Source organism: Oncorhynchus mykiss, chromosome 8, assembly GCF_057628025.1.
Source record: "Oncorhynchus mykiss isolate SJ-2025 chromosome 8, ASM5762802v1, whole genome shotgun sequence".
In the NCBI taxonomy this organism is placed as follows: domain Eukaryota; kingdom Metazoa; phylum Chordata; class Actinopteri; order Salmoniformes; family Salmonidae; genus Oncorhynchus; species Oncorhynchus mykiss.
The window spans coordinates 69,349,651-69,363,335 of NC_143029.1; the positions used below are offsets into that span (position 1 = coordinate 69,349,651).

General features: G+C 41.5%; 1 protein-coding gene across 8 annotated transcripts in view; it reads left to right on the forward strand.

The window, feature by feature from the left end:
• LOC110530407 (laminin subunit alpha-3) overlaps positions 1-13,685 on the forward strand; it is a 119,336-nt gene continuing 105,651 nt past the window's right edge. For 4 of the 8 annotated variants that reach the window (XM_036986043.2, XM_036986045.2, XM_036986046.2 and 1 more), the window contains exons 1-3: positions 346-957; positions 1,050-1,076; positions 3,533-3,685. In XM_036986043.2, coding sequence (XP_036841938.2) covers positions 694-957; positions 1,050-1,076; positions 3,533-3,685 — 444 coding nt within the window. In that variant the 5' untranslated portion in view covers positions 346-693. Of the gene's footprint in view, positions 958-1,049; positions 1,077-3,532; positions 3,686-13,685 lie in introns of all 8 variants that reach the window. The other 4 variants (XM_036986044.2, XM_036986047.2, XM_090182407.1 and 1 more) reach the window with 1 other exon arrangement.

Consider the following 13,685-nt stretch of genomic DNA (forward strand, 5'->3'; position numbering starts at 1 on the left):
ATAGCTGACACACTATCCTTTTTGCAGACATCTTTTAAACTTAATTCGGAGGAGATATTTGAGTGTTTGGAAAACATGGTCGTATTAAAACCTGAGGGGAGATTTTACCATAATTCTGTTACCAAAGTTTTCCTCTTCAAAGTTCTTCCACCAAATTTGTTTTGTACATTTTTAAGTATAAGTTGTTACAAGTAGTCATTGTGCATAGACTTGTATGGTTTGTTAAACTTTGGAATCAAGGTTTTGTGTTTGGTAAACGCATAATTCCATTATCGTGGAATTGTCCTCTAAAATGTCTACTCTGAATTAGGCATACTAATTCTTTTCATTTTGGCTGTGATTCAGTGCTGACATTTCTAGAGACCTTTGGACCGAAGTAGTCACTGTTGTTGACACCTGATACGGCTCTGGGTGGCAGAGTTTGGTCAGGGAGAAACGTGAACAAGCTCTTTTTCACGAAGAAACACGTTGTCGAAGGGGATCACAGAGGCAACAGCAGCAGAGCAACAAGTCTAACTTTTACATCAAGAGCCGCACACTGGACGCACGAGTCGTTCCATTGCCAGGATCAAAGGATCCGCAGTGTTTCATGCATGGAGAGTGCATATTATTTCATCACGATCTAGAAAACATGAACTTGAACTGCGAGTTACTATTTGAATTCAGCATCTACAGGGATTGTTGAGGTGGAACATGGCGAGGGGGATGAAGGGAGGTCATCCCGCCGCTTTATTATGTACTTTTACGCTCTTGCTTTGGGGGGACGTTTACGCGCAAGTGGCTTTTAACGAAATAACGGGGTTTAGTTTGAGTCCTCCGTACTTCAACCTCGCGGAGGGGTCACGGATCTCCGCCACCGCAACGTGCGGTCAAGATGAAACGGGGAGACCGAGATCTGATTTGTACTGTAAACTTGTCGGAGGACCTACATTCGGACTTCCTAGTCAAACCATACAGGTGAAGAGTGAACACAATTGACAGTTTTATGATTGTGGTTTCATTTTGAAACGTTAATATTGTTGACCACTTTTCTGCCTTTGCTTTTTCAGACAGCTAATAATGTTTACAGTTCAAATGTAAGTTGCAAGTATGCAAGAAATTGGCATGATGAGTGCGTGCGTAAAATACTAAATATTAATACGCATGTGTTAATAGAGTTGTTCTGAACATGAAGTGAATGGAAAGCCTACCAACAGAGAAACAACAATCCATAAAATCGTATTTGTATTATCCAATCGAATTGGAATCAAGTTGGTTCCTTGCAAACTAGTGATTTTCTTATGATTTTGCCTTCCATACATATATATATATATATATATATATATATATATATATATTCCCATGTGAACTACCATATTTAGTTACACTGTTATTACAGTTCAATCAATGCTCCTTGCTTCCTTTCTCTTGCTGCCCAGGCTCCAGAATGAGTCACTATAGCACTATGGGAAACATGGCAATTCTGCCTGCTCTAACCAAGTTTACACCATTGTGTTTAACTCCTGAGGTCTCTACAGCGAATGCCCTCTTAATAAACTTTCCCCTTCAGGAGTTTGAATACCTTTGGAACACTTAAGGCCCAGGGGCTTTAGAACCTACACAAACAAGGCCTATATACAGTGCCATGCGAAAGTATTCAGCCCCCTTGAACTTTGCGACCTTTTGCCACATTTCAGGCTTCAAACATAAAGATATAAAACTGTATTTTTTTGTGAAGAATCAACAACAAGTGGGACACAATCATGAAGTGGAACGACATTTATTGGATATTTCAAACTTTTTTAACAAATCAAAAACTGAAAAATTGGGCGTGCAAAATTATTCAGCCCCCTTAAGTTAATACTTTGTAGCGCCACCTTTTGCTGCGATTACAGCTGTAAGTCGCTTAGGGTATGTCTCTATCAGTTTTGCACATCGAGAGACTGACATTTTTTCCCATTCCTCCTTGCAAAACAGCTCGAGCTCAGTGAGGTTGGATGGAGAGCATTTGTGAACAGCAGTTTTCAGTTCTTTCCACAGATTCTCGATTGGATTCAGGTCTGGACTTTGACTTGGCCATTCTAACACCTGGATATGTTTATTTTTGAACCATTCCATTGTAGATTTTGCTTTATGTTTTGGATCATTGTCTTGTTGGAAGACAAATCTCCGTCCCAGTCTCAGGTCTTTTGCAGACTCCATCAGGTTTTCTTCCAGAATGGTCCTGTATTTGGCTCCATCCATCTTCCCATCAATTTTAACCATCTTCCCTGTCCCTGCTGAAGAAAAGCAGGCCCAAACCATGATGCTGCCACCACCATGTTTGACAGTGGGGATGGTGTGTTCAGCTGTGTTGCTTTTACTCCAAACATAACGTTTTGCATTGTTGCCAAAAAGTTCAATTTTTGTTTCATCTGACCAGAGCACCTTCTTCCACATGTTTGGTGTGTCTCCCAGGTGGCTTGTGGCAAACTTTAAACAACACTTTTTATGGATATCTTTAAGAAATGGCTTTCTTCTTGCCACTCTTCCATAAAGGCCAGATTTGTGCAATATACGACTGATTGTTGTCCTATGGACAGAGTCTCCCACCTCAGCTGTAGATCTCTGCAGTTCATCCAGAGTGATCATGGGCCTCTTGGCTGCATCTCTGATCAGTCTTCTCCTTGTATGAGCTAAAAGTTTAGAGGGACGGCCAGGTCTTGGTAGATTTGCAGTGGTCTGATACTCCTTCCATTTCAATATTATCGCTTGCACAGTGCTCCTTGGGATGTTTAAAGCTTGGGAAATCTTTTTGTATCCAAATCCGGCTTTAAACTTCTTCACTACAGTATCTCGGACCTGCCTGGTGTGTTCCTTGTTCTTCATGATGCTCTCTGCGCTTTTAACGGACCTCTGAAACTATCACAGTGCAGGTACATTTATACGGAGACTTGATTACACACAGGTGGATTGTATTTATCATCATTAGTCATTTAGGTCAACATTGGATCATTCAGAGATCCTCACTGAACTTCTGGAGAGAGTTTGCTGCACTGAAAGTAAAGGGGCTGAATAATTTTGCACGCCCAATTTTTCAGTTTTTGATTTGTTAAAAAAGTTTGAAATATCCAATAAATGTCGTTCCGCTTCATGATTGTGTCCCACTTGTTGTTGATTCTTCACAAAAAAATACAGTTTTATATCTTTATGTTTGAAGCCTGAAATGTGGCAAAAGGTCGCAAAGTTCAAGGGGGCCGAACACTTTCTCAAGGCACTGTATGGCTTTTTACCATTATTGTAAAGAAAGACTGTTACAGTCATTTCAGATATACTTTTTACCGTTGTTCACACTATGCATGTAATTACTTGCACTGTCTGCAAAGTGTTTGTCTATGTTTGCATGTTTTGTATTTTGTGTAACTTTTATGTACGTTGTGACTGGCCTATTCATGGACTTGAATACATGTTTACTATGCACTGAATGTGTTGCTTTGTGTTGGTGGGACTCTTTATATGTTTTTATGTGTTTTGGGCTCAGAGTAACACCATTTAATTTGCCCTTTCCCTGCAGGGACAGTATTGTGACCGATGCAACTCCAACGAGCCTAACAAGGCCCACCCGGTGAGCAACGCAATCGATGGCACCGAGCGCTGGTGGCAGAGCCCACCTCTCTCCCGTGGACCCATGTACAATGAGGTTAATGTCACCTTGGACCTTGGACAGGTGAGTGAGAAACCCTGGTGGTCTTACATTGGTTCCTACTCAGCCAAGTGCTCTACCTTCACGGTAGCTGTTCATTGATTGACAACGTTGACAACGTTACCATGGTGAGAGTATGAAATGTGACAGTGGGATGTCATGGGGTGAATAGAGACAAGGTTTCCCTTTCTCAGCTAATTCGAGGTGCATTATGTCATTGGTGTGAGGTGGCAACCTGCCTTCAGTGATGTAGACAGACCTCACACTACCTAGTGGTCATCTTAAAGAGGGACTGAGAGGATGAATGGCAATGAGTGGGAAGTTAGTTTTTCGGCTTCTTCAGTGCACTGTTCAGTGTTTGAGTTGAGAGTTGAGTTCAGTTGAGTTGAGTTCAGAGTTGATTCTAGCCATCGTCGACATGAGTGTGTGGAGATTATTGCTGAATGCTGATGTGAAGCAGAGTGGCTGTGTGCAATGTTCAGTCAAATTTTTTTGGGCACTGAGCAAATTTCAGGTCTGCGCAGCGCAAACTTGAACATTGTGAAAATTCTGTGCAACTTCCGGTACGCATTTACTGTGAACACTGAGGCTGTACCCACTTTAAGTTATAGTTTTAACATTGGCCAAGTAGGCTACTCTGGTTTTCAGTGGAGGCTGGTGGGAGGAGCTATAGGAGGACAGGCTCATTGTAATCGCTGGAATGGAATAAATGGAATGGTATCAAACCACATGTTTGACTCCATTCAATTTATTCCATTCTAGCTATTACAATGAGCCTGTCCTCCTATAGCTCCTCCCACCAGCCTCCACTGGTTACTATTTGATCATAATGAAGGCCTACAAGAGTACCCTACCATCTAAAACAATAGAGAAAATGCATCCCATGACATTTGAACATGGAAATAACTATTCTATCATTCATCATACAATAGCAGACAATATGTGGTGTTCAATGTAGGCCTACATTCCATGAGACTTTTAAAAAAATATGCAGGGCTTGACATTAACCTGGCTATCCACTTGACCTTCAGACAAGGAGGTGACTGAAAATGTTGTTGTGTTGTTTTGATGAAAGAAACCACATTACAAAATAAAATGCATTATTATTCTCATACCATTCTTACAGAGAATCTGACAAATTATGCTACCCTCAGCCTATTGGCTACTTAGCTTATTCAAGCAAGTCTCTAAATACAGCACTGCCTCTTTAAGGGAAAAAAAGCTTTTCACCTGACTTGCTTTTCAAAGATGTCTAGAAATGTACACGTTTTATTCTCTTGTAGGAAGCAAACACTTCCCTATTGCTGACTATAAATGATCTAGCCTAGTGGTTAGAGCGTTGGACTAGTAACTAGAAGGTTGCAAGTTCAAACTCCCGAGCTGACAAGGTACAAATCTGTTGTTCTGCCCCTGAACAGGCAGTTAACCCACTGTTCCTAGGCCGTCATTGAAAATAAGAATGTGTTCTTAACTGACTTGCCTAGTTAAATAAAGGTAAAATAAATAAAAATATAACTGGGCTAACAACTCACTAACTAGCAAAGGATATGAACAAAATGTGCACATGTGGCAACATGCAGCTCTAGCTTTAATCTCAAAACAAGCGCATCTACTCACGACAGCTCATGTTGTAAACACAGTCCAGTTCAATGTAAATGGCACAGATCCATATATGGCAATGATCTATTTGCAAATAGGGCTACTGCAGCTTTGATTGGTTATTCCGCACAGTCTGTGTAGAGTACGGGCTGAGTTGTGCATGTCAATGCAATAGAATCCTACTCCGATCCGTTATGCCTACAACAAAATATCTTGCATCATTTGTTTTGTTTTGGTATGTTGGATTGAAAGCTAACATTGCATTTATTCGATCACAATTGCCACAATAAAGGGAAATGTTGATAGTGTTAACAGGGAAAACTCAAGAACAGTGGTCACCAAACTTTTCTGAGTCATGATCACTTTGAGTCAAAATGCAACCTGAGATCTACCTTTTTTTTTACCATGACTTAAAAAACGTTAGCCTATGCAACATTAACCAAATAAAACAGTACTGTAGCAATGAGGTTTGTGCAGTAAGCTAATAGGCCCAATACATTATCACCGCATATTAGCTTTGCTGGAAGATGCCCTACCAGTGCATTTTTGTTCGGACCATTTAAAAAAAAAAGATGTATTTTTTTCAACAAGGTAGGCTATATGATCACACCGGTAATAGATCCGTTGTTGTATTACTTGTGAGGCACAACTGAGTGAGCATACATTTAAATAATTTATATTTTAGTGGGCTGATGATGCCTGCATCTGGTGGTCAGTCTCAGCGGAGGGAGAGAGCAGCAGACTGAGGGTACACTGACACTGAACAAAAAGGGACACCGTCTTTCAGCTGATGGCGGAACTTGTGTCTCACTGCATTATTTCTGCCTCATGCACAAATTCATGTTACTCCTTTGAACAAAGAACGTGAGGTATTTCTTGATATTAAAAAATACCCAAGCCGCTGATTATACAACAACGCAAGCACATCAATACATTTTCCTACTCATTCATTACTGCTGCAGTGCTTGTTGTAGCGCTGAGTGGAAATAGGAATATCGCGCATTTTATGGCTTATAAAAGTGTTGACAGTGCTGAGTAGGAATTTAAACATGAACTCACTCATAAAAACAGCAGCTCTTTGCTGTATTCGTTGACATTCTCTCTCTAGTCATGGTTTTAAACGTTTTGAAATCTCACAGTATCAACTTTGCTGTAGCTTTCTTTTATGCCTGCTACATTACTGCAGACACGTTAATCTGAGCCATCCAATTGGCCAGTGATAGGCCTATAGTGGATTTGATTTTCTCTCTAGGCCTGCCAGGAAGGCAGAGTTTGTACCTTCAGACACATGAAATGGTTCAAAATGGCAACAGTTCACCTACCCGGAACAAGGCTTTATCATTTATCATTTGTTTTTTTGCACAAATGTTTGGCGATCGACTAGGAATGCCTTGGAGTCGATCACTATTGTCCGGTTGGTGACCACAGGTCTAGAAAGTGGAGTGAAGTTCAATCTTGTGCTTCTCTCCATGGGCTGTTATTTCTTCTGTGTGGCAGTCCTGGGGAAGCGGTGCAGCCATCTCGGGCTACTGCGCACCCACGCATGCATGCAGTTTAGAGGGAACATTGGCTGTGTGTATGTGTGAATGCATTTGGGATTGCGATTGACTCTCCGCATACAGTCAATGGTGGGTTTTCTTCTGTCAGTCTGCTTATGCTTTAAGTTACAAGTGTAAGTAAACCTGTCTGAGAAAGACAGGCAGCTGTAGTCATGTGAGTGATGTCCCACAGCTGGCTGCGTGCCAGGAATCAGATCATGCTCCTGTGGCTGGAGGATAGGTAACCATTAGGACCTGTGGCTGCAGCAGGAGTTCACAGCCCATGAAATTGCACCTTACGCTCAATTGTCCACGGTGAGGGGGAAAAGGGAGAAATTGTGTCCAGGGATTAGGGATCAGGGGGATTTTAAAGTCTGATCTGGGGTAGTAGGTCTGGGTTGGGTGGGTGGAGTGGGTTCAGGGCTGGACCTGTTGTGATTTGGAAACAGGTAATGTCTGCGGTTAAGGGGTGGGAACCAAATGGAGACACCTATAAAGTAAATCTTCCTAAAAGTGAGTACCACACTTCATCCATGTTCCCCAGGAGCACTGTGGGAAGAGAATGGGTAGCAGTGGCGAATTCTTCCATATCTGTTTTTAGCTGGGCTGAGCTGAGTTGTGCGGAGCAGCAGGGCTTGAGAGAGGCTAAATATAGTGCCCGCATGGCTTGAAAAAGCGTGGACGCATGCAGGGCGCGAGGGACGTCTGCGTTTAAGATGTGGTAATGCCCAGTTTATTTGGGAGCGGGGAAAGTGGCATTACTGCATTAAGGCGTGCTATAAAGGGCATGGGGATGAAGTATTCTCAGAAACTACCAACCACACGGCTCCCCCCTCCCCATTTGTCCCACCCAAACAGCAACTGACTGATTCCTCACGAAGCCTGGACAAAACAAAACAACCATGCTTTTTGGTATTTTCACAAGATTTAACCCATAAAATGATCCGTTGGTGAAATATTGTTGACATACAGTATATTTGACATTTGTATATAAAATAATTGAGAAATAATTAATAAACGTTTGGAATTTAAAAGTTCCTTTCAATCTCCATAGTGTTTAATCTGTCGGTGCTAAAAAGCTAAAAAAAAATGAATGAAGTTTTATGCTTGCTCTGTAATATAAGTTGCATTATGATTTCAATAATAATTTACTTATATCTATTTATGAATATTGAAAAATATAAACATGCATATTGAAAATAAACCATTTTTGATTTGGCAAATTTGGCAATTAATTGTTGAATATAATATACTCTACAGGCATATCAAAGTTCCAGAGTGGGATCTCTGCTAGCTTAAAAGTTATGGCCCATTTTAGACAGAGAAATTGGCGTAGTAGGCAATGCAACCAATAACAGCCCTCCTTTTACTTGTGTCATTGCACATCCTGCAAATTAGCAGCAGAGGGCGACCATTTTGAATACATTTTCACATTAATTTAGTTGGAAATGCTTACAAATTGGATCATAACTCTAAAAGTAGCAAAGATCCCACTTTGAAACTTTGATATGTCCATAGAGAATATTATTTTCAACAATTTTTTCTTTGTAGCACCTACAGATTAAACATTATGGAGTCTTAAAGGAGGTCTGTCATAAATATGCCAACTTTAATTATTTCTCAATTATTCTTTAAGATATGTTAACAACCTTCCAAAGGACCATTCTATGGATCACTCAACTGTGATCCAGTGAGGCTCCAGACCAAGCTCACCTGGCCCCTCCCCCCTTATGTCATCCATTTCTACTAAGTCTTTTGTCAATGCCAAGAATGTATTTATGAGGCTGTGTGTGCTGAGATTCAATCTGCTTTCATTAAAAAGCGTGCAGCTTTAAAACAGCTGGTTTTATTGGAGTGTTGCCTTCCAAGGTTATCATTTCACAAATTAGAGCAGACTGATTTGGCAGCATTGACCTGAGACTTATCAATTCAATGCGAGGCAAACAAAAAAACTAGATTGGCCAATATGCTAATTGGTTAAACTGCATAGATATTATGTTCTTCACAAAATCATCCCACCTAATAGAGAAACAGCTGAAAACTGAAAAACGAAGTTAAAGCAGTATTCTTCCATGATAATTGTTAAATACTGTATCCCATAGAATAATTAAGTTTGGTAAAGTTGTACAATGTTATTTTGTGGTTATTAACTCTGGGTATGCATTCTTGTGTAGGCCATGTGTTCACATCAGAGGTGTATGTAGATAAGGAAAGGTGTTGTCGATGCCTCTGAAAGAATTCAGTCAACCACACTTCCATGTGCTTTCAGCACAGATGTCTGTCAAATAGTGTTGGTTCCTATAATCCTTTGATGATTTTACAGTCATAATAAAGCATTTGTCAAAATAAGTAAATGTACCTCCAAGAAACAGAAAGATAAAGAATGTCAAGTTTATTTCAGACTAACTTGCCAGATCCCTTTCGCCCTTAACAATCTATGCCTACTTCTGCTCAGGTTTATTTAATGCTTGGATAGAATTGATCAGATTTATGTTGCCTGATAGAAGCAGTTCAAAGCCTTTGTAGATTCAGTTAAGGCACAGAACATATGATGCGGTCACTGATATTTGTAAGGGCTGGATCCAGTTAAATGAATGGTCTTTGTGGTCTCTTCTAAGACTAACACAGGTGCTTGCTCCCTCCTTCCCTCCCTTTGCCAGTCTTACCTCCATCTCTCCAAGCGGATAAATTAGATAATGGCGCCGTCATTGTTTATGTCAAACCAACCAAGTTCAAAGGGAAGCCGGGTGGTTTTTGACGTGGCCATTTCTGACGGTTCTGTAAAGCAGTGGCACGTTTGAAGCAGCACCAATCTGTCAAGGGCTGATTCCAGCTAAGCTTTTGTGGAATGTTGAATGATATAATAATAGCACAGAAAGGTGAACCCATTTCCTTTGTGGATTAACATGGTCATACGTTTGAAGTTTTTAGAAAAGAAAAGAGCCCGAATTGGCCTGGAACTTTGTATTAGACAAAATACAGTATGTCTTTGTATTTACTTGCTATACATCTTGTAGTCAGTCAGTCAGTGTGAAAGAGTACAACTCCCTTGGGTGTAGCTCCTTGTGCAAATCAACCCAACCACACCGCTGGATTATGTTGACTGAGGCGAACAGCTCTCACACTTAAGTAGCCGCCTGCCTGTGTTATCTTGTGGGCTTTTGACCTGTGACCCGTGACAAAGCCTGCCATAAATCAGGAGGTGACTTTCAACTCCCTCCTACTATGGGCAGATCCCGGGTGTAGGGGTGCTTCTTGATTTGTGTACTCTACAGTAACTGGATCTGGTGGAGGGTATTGCCTTAGTCAGTTTGTCTTCGGGGCATTGGAGCAGCTCACCCAGAAAGACAGTCAACACGTTGATTAGAGCCTTCTGCAGTGAGTTTCATGATGCAGTAGATTTGACCCAATAAATCTAATTCAACGTCTTGTTCATTTTTTATTGACTTAACGGAGGCACATTTTCTTAATTACAATATAAATTAAAACTCTTCAAAACCACATATGTCCTCCACAAACGATCACAATGAAATACTCTCCACAAAACAGCCTGTCTACCTGTACAGCGAGACTTGCCCTCCCTTGTTAAAACTATTTACAGGGTGTTGTGGTGACTCTTTGTCCTAGTGAACATTGGCACCACGGATGGATCGGCCCCACAGCCGCCCATGCAGTCAGTTTTTTCTGGGGAATGTATTTTAGGAGCCCTGACCACATGTGCTTATCTGCCTGAGTGCCCTGAACCATGTGAGACAGAGATGCCTGGGCTTACTGCTGTCTGTCATACCACGTTACTGAAAGGCCTTTGATTGGTGGGCGCTATCCCATTGAATGGACACTAATTGGTTTGCGTGAAGCTCTGATTGAACCCTGATTGGTTGCTATTTCAGGGGGTTAGGATTTGTTTGTGTGAGATTTGGTATTTGTCATATCATGTACAACACTGATGTGAGGTGGGCTGCGATTGGCTAGGTGTGAGGTACTCATGGTTCTGAATGGTGAGCGTAGGTATCTGATTGGAGAGTGTCTCTGATAAGTAAGAGTTTTTTCTGATAGGTGGGTTTTGATGCTGTACTTGTTCTCTACTCTGTAGGGTTTGGTAATGAGTGTGTGGTACTTATTGCTGGATGGCTGAGTGACTTGATGGTAAGATAAGAAAGTACTATATCAGGATATATATATACAGTGGAGAGAACAAGTATTTGATACACTGACGATTTTGCAGGTTTTCCTACTTACAAAGCATGTTGAGGACTGTAATTTGTTTTTTTCATAGGTACACTTCAACTGTGAGAGACGGAATCTAAAACAAAAATCTAGAAAATCACATTGTATGATTTTTTAAGTAATTAATTAGCATTTTATTGCATGACATAAGTATTTGATACATCAGAAAAGCAGAACTTAATATTTGGTACATAAACCTTTGTTTGCAATTACAGAGATCATACGTTTCCTGTAGTTCTTGACCAGGTTTGCACACACTGCAGCAGGGATTTTGGCCCACTCCTCCATACAGACCTTCTCCAGATCCTTCAGGTTTCGGGGCTGTCGCTGGGCAATACGGACTTTCAGCTCCCTCCAAAGATGTTCTATTGTGTTCAGGTCTGGAGACTGGCTAGGCCACTCCAGGACCTTGAGATGCTTCTTACGGAGCCATTCCTTAGTTGCCCTGGCTGTGTGTTTCGGGTCGTTGTCATGCTGGAAGACCCAGCCATGACCCATCTTCAATGCTCTTGCTGAGGGAAAGAGGTTGTTGGCCAAGATCTCGCGATACATGGCCCCATCCATCCTCCCCTCAATACGGTGCAATCGTCCTGTCCCCTTTGCAGAAAAGCATCCCCAAAGAATGATGTTTCCACCTCCATGTTTCACGGTTGGGATGGTGTTCTTGGGGTTGTACTCATCCTTCTTCTTCCTCCAAACACGGCGAGTGGCGTTTAGACCAAAAAGCTCTATTTTTGTCTCATCAGACCACATGACCTTCTCCCATTCCTCATTTGGATCATCCAGATGGTCATTGGCAAACTTCAGACGGGCCTGGACATGCGCTGGCTTGAGCAGGGGGACCTTGCGTGCGCTGCAGGATTTTAATCCATGACGGCGTAGTGTGTTATTAATGGTTTTCTTTGAGATTGTGGTCCCAGCTCTCTTCAGGTCATTGACCAGGTCCTGCCCTGTAGTTCTGGGCGGATCCCTCACCTTCCTCATGATCATTGATGCCCCACGAGGTGAGATCTTGCATGGAGCCCCAGACCGAGGGTGATTGACCCTCATCTTGAACTTCTTCCATTTTCTAATAATTGCGCCAACAGTTGTTGCCTTCTCACCAAGCTGCTTGCCTATTGTCCTGTAGCCCAACCTAGCCTTGTGAAGGTCTACAATTTTATCTCTGATGTCCTTACACAGCTCTCTGGTCTTGGCCATTGTGGAGAGGTTGGAGTCAGTTTGATTGAGTGAGTGGACAGGTGTCTTCTATACAGGTAACGAGTTCAAACAGTTGCAGTTAATACAGGTAATGAGTGGAGAACAGGAGGGCTTCTTAAAGAAAAACGAACAGGTCTGTGAGAGCCGGATTTCTCACTGGTTGGTAGGTGATCAAATACTTATGTCATGCAATAAAATGCAAATTAATTATTTAAAAATCATGCAATGTGATTTTCTGGATTTTTGTTTTAGATTCCATCTCTCACAGTTGAAGTGTACCTATGATAAATTATAGACCTCTACATGCTTTGTAAGTAGGAAAACCTGCAAAATCGGCAGTGTATCAAATACTTGTTCTCCCTACTGTATATAGTTTAGGATGACCGCATTTCTGAAGCTTGCTGGTAGTGGTTAATTTATTGTAAGTTATGAAGACTTCCTGTTGAACTTAATCCACTCTCTATCTTTCCAGACCCTGCTGCCTCCCACTGAAGTTTTGTCTGATTGTTTTATACCCACATTTGTCCTGGAATCGATGTAGGCTGATGTAGGCTGTATTGTGTGACATCTGTGCTGTTTTCACAAAGGGTTGGTTCTTTTCAAGGCTTCTCTGAAAGTGATCTGGACTTTTCTTTACAGTGGGTAAATGGATTGAGGAGGTGCAGTGAATTGGGCAGACTGTGTGGAAAAGACCCTCCTGTCTGCCTCCCCGTCTTCTCACACACACACACACACACACACACACACACACACACACACACACACACACACACACACACACACACACACACACACACACACAGCTTAATACAGAATTCTCCATCCCCACCCCACCCTGAATACCTACCCACCTTCCATGATAGCTGCATATGATGGAATAAAACATGATTCCCTGTGTGTCTGGTTCTGTGTTTGAGTATTCATGGTGCAAATGCCTTCTAATGCGATGCAGTAGCAAACAGCTAATGCTAACAGTCAAAATGATACATAGACAGTGATAAAATGGATTGTTCAGAGGATTGTGTTATAGCAGATATATAGGAATGTGTAGTGTGATGTTGTTGCAACAGCAGCCTGCAGTATTAACTGTATATGTGTTTGTTGTGTTGCTAAGGTGAGCGTACAGGACTGAGTTGAGCAGGGTTTTGTTCTCTCACTGACCGCTCCTACAGTCTATTTCCCTGATAGCCTTGGTACTGACTCAACATCCATATATCAGCAGCATAACTTCACAATTAGGCCCTGGAAAGAACCAGGTGCTTATCAAACCACAGAATACTTTTAGGCGCAAGTACTCTATCATACATGGAATGGAATCAGAACGTAGATCATAAAAAGCAAGAATCAAAATAATCAAAAACATATTTGGAATGGAATAACTTGTGTTACCACTTACGGCATGTTACCAATTTTGTTCAAATACAGTGTCATCATTATTTGGTTCTTAACAAAATCTTAAA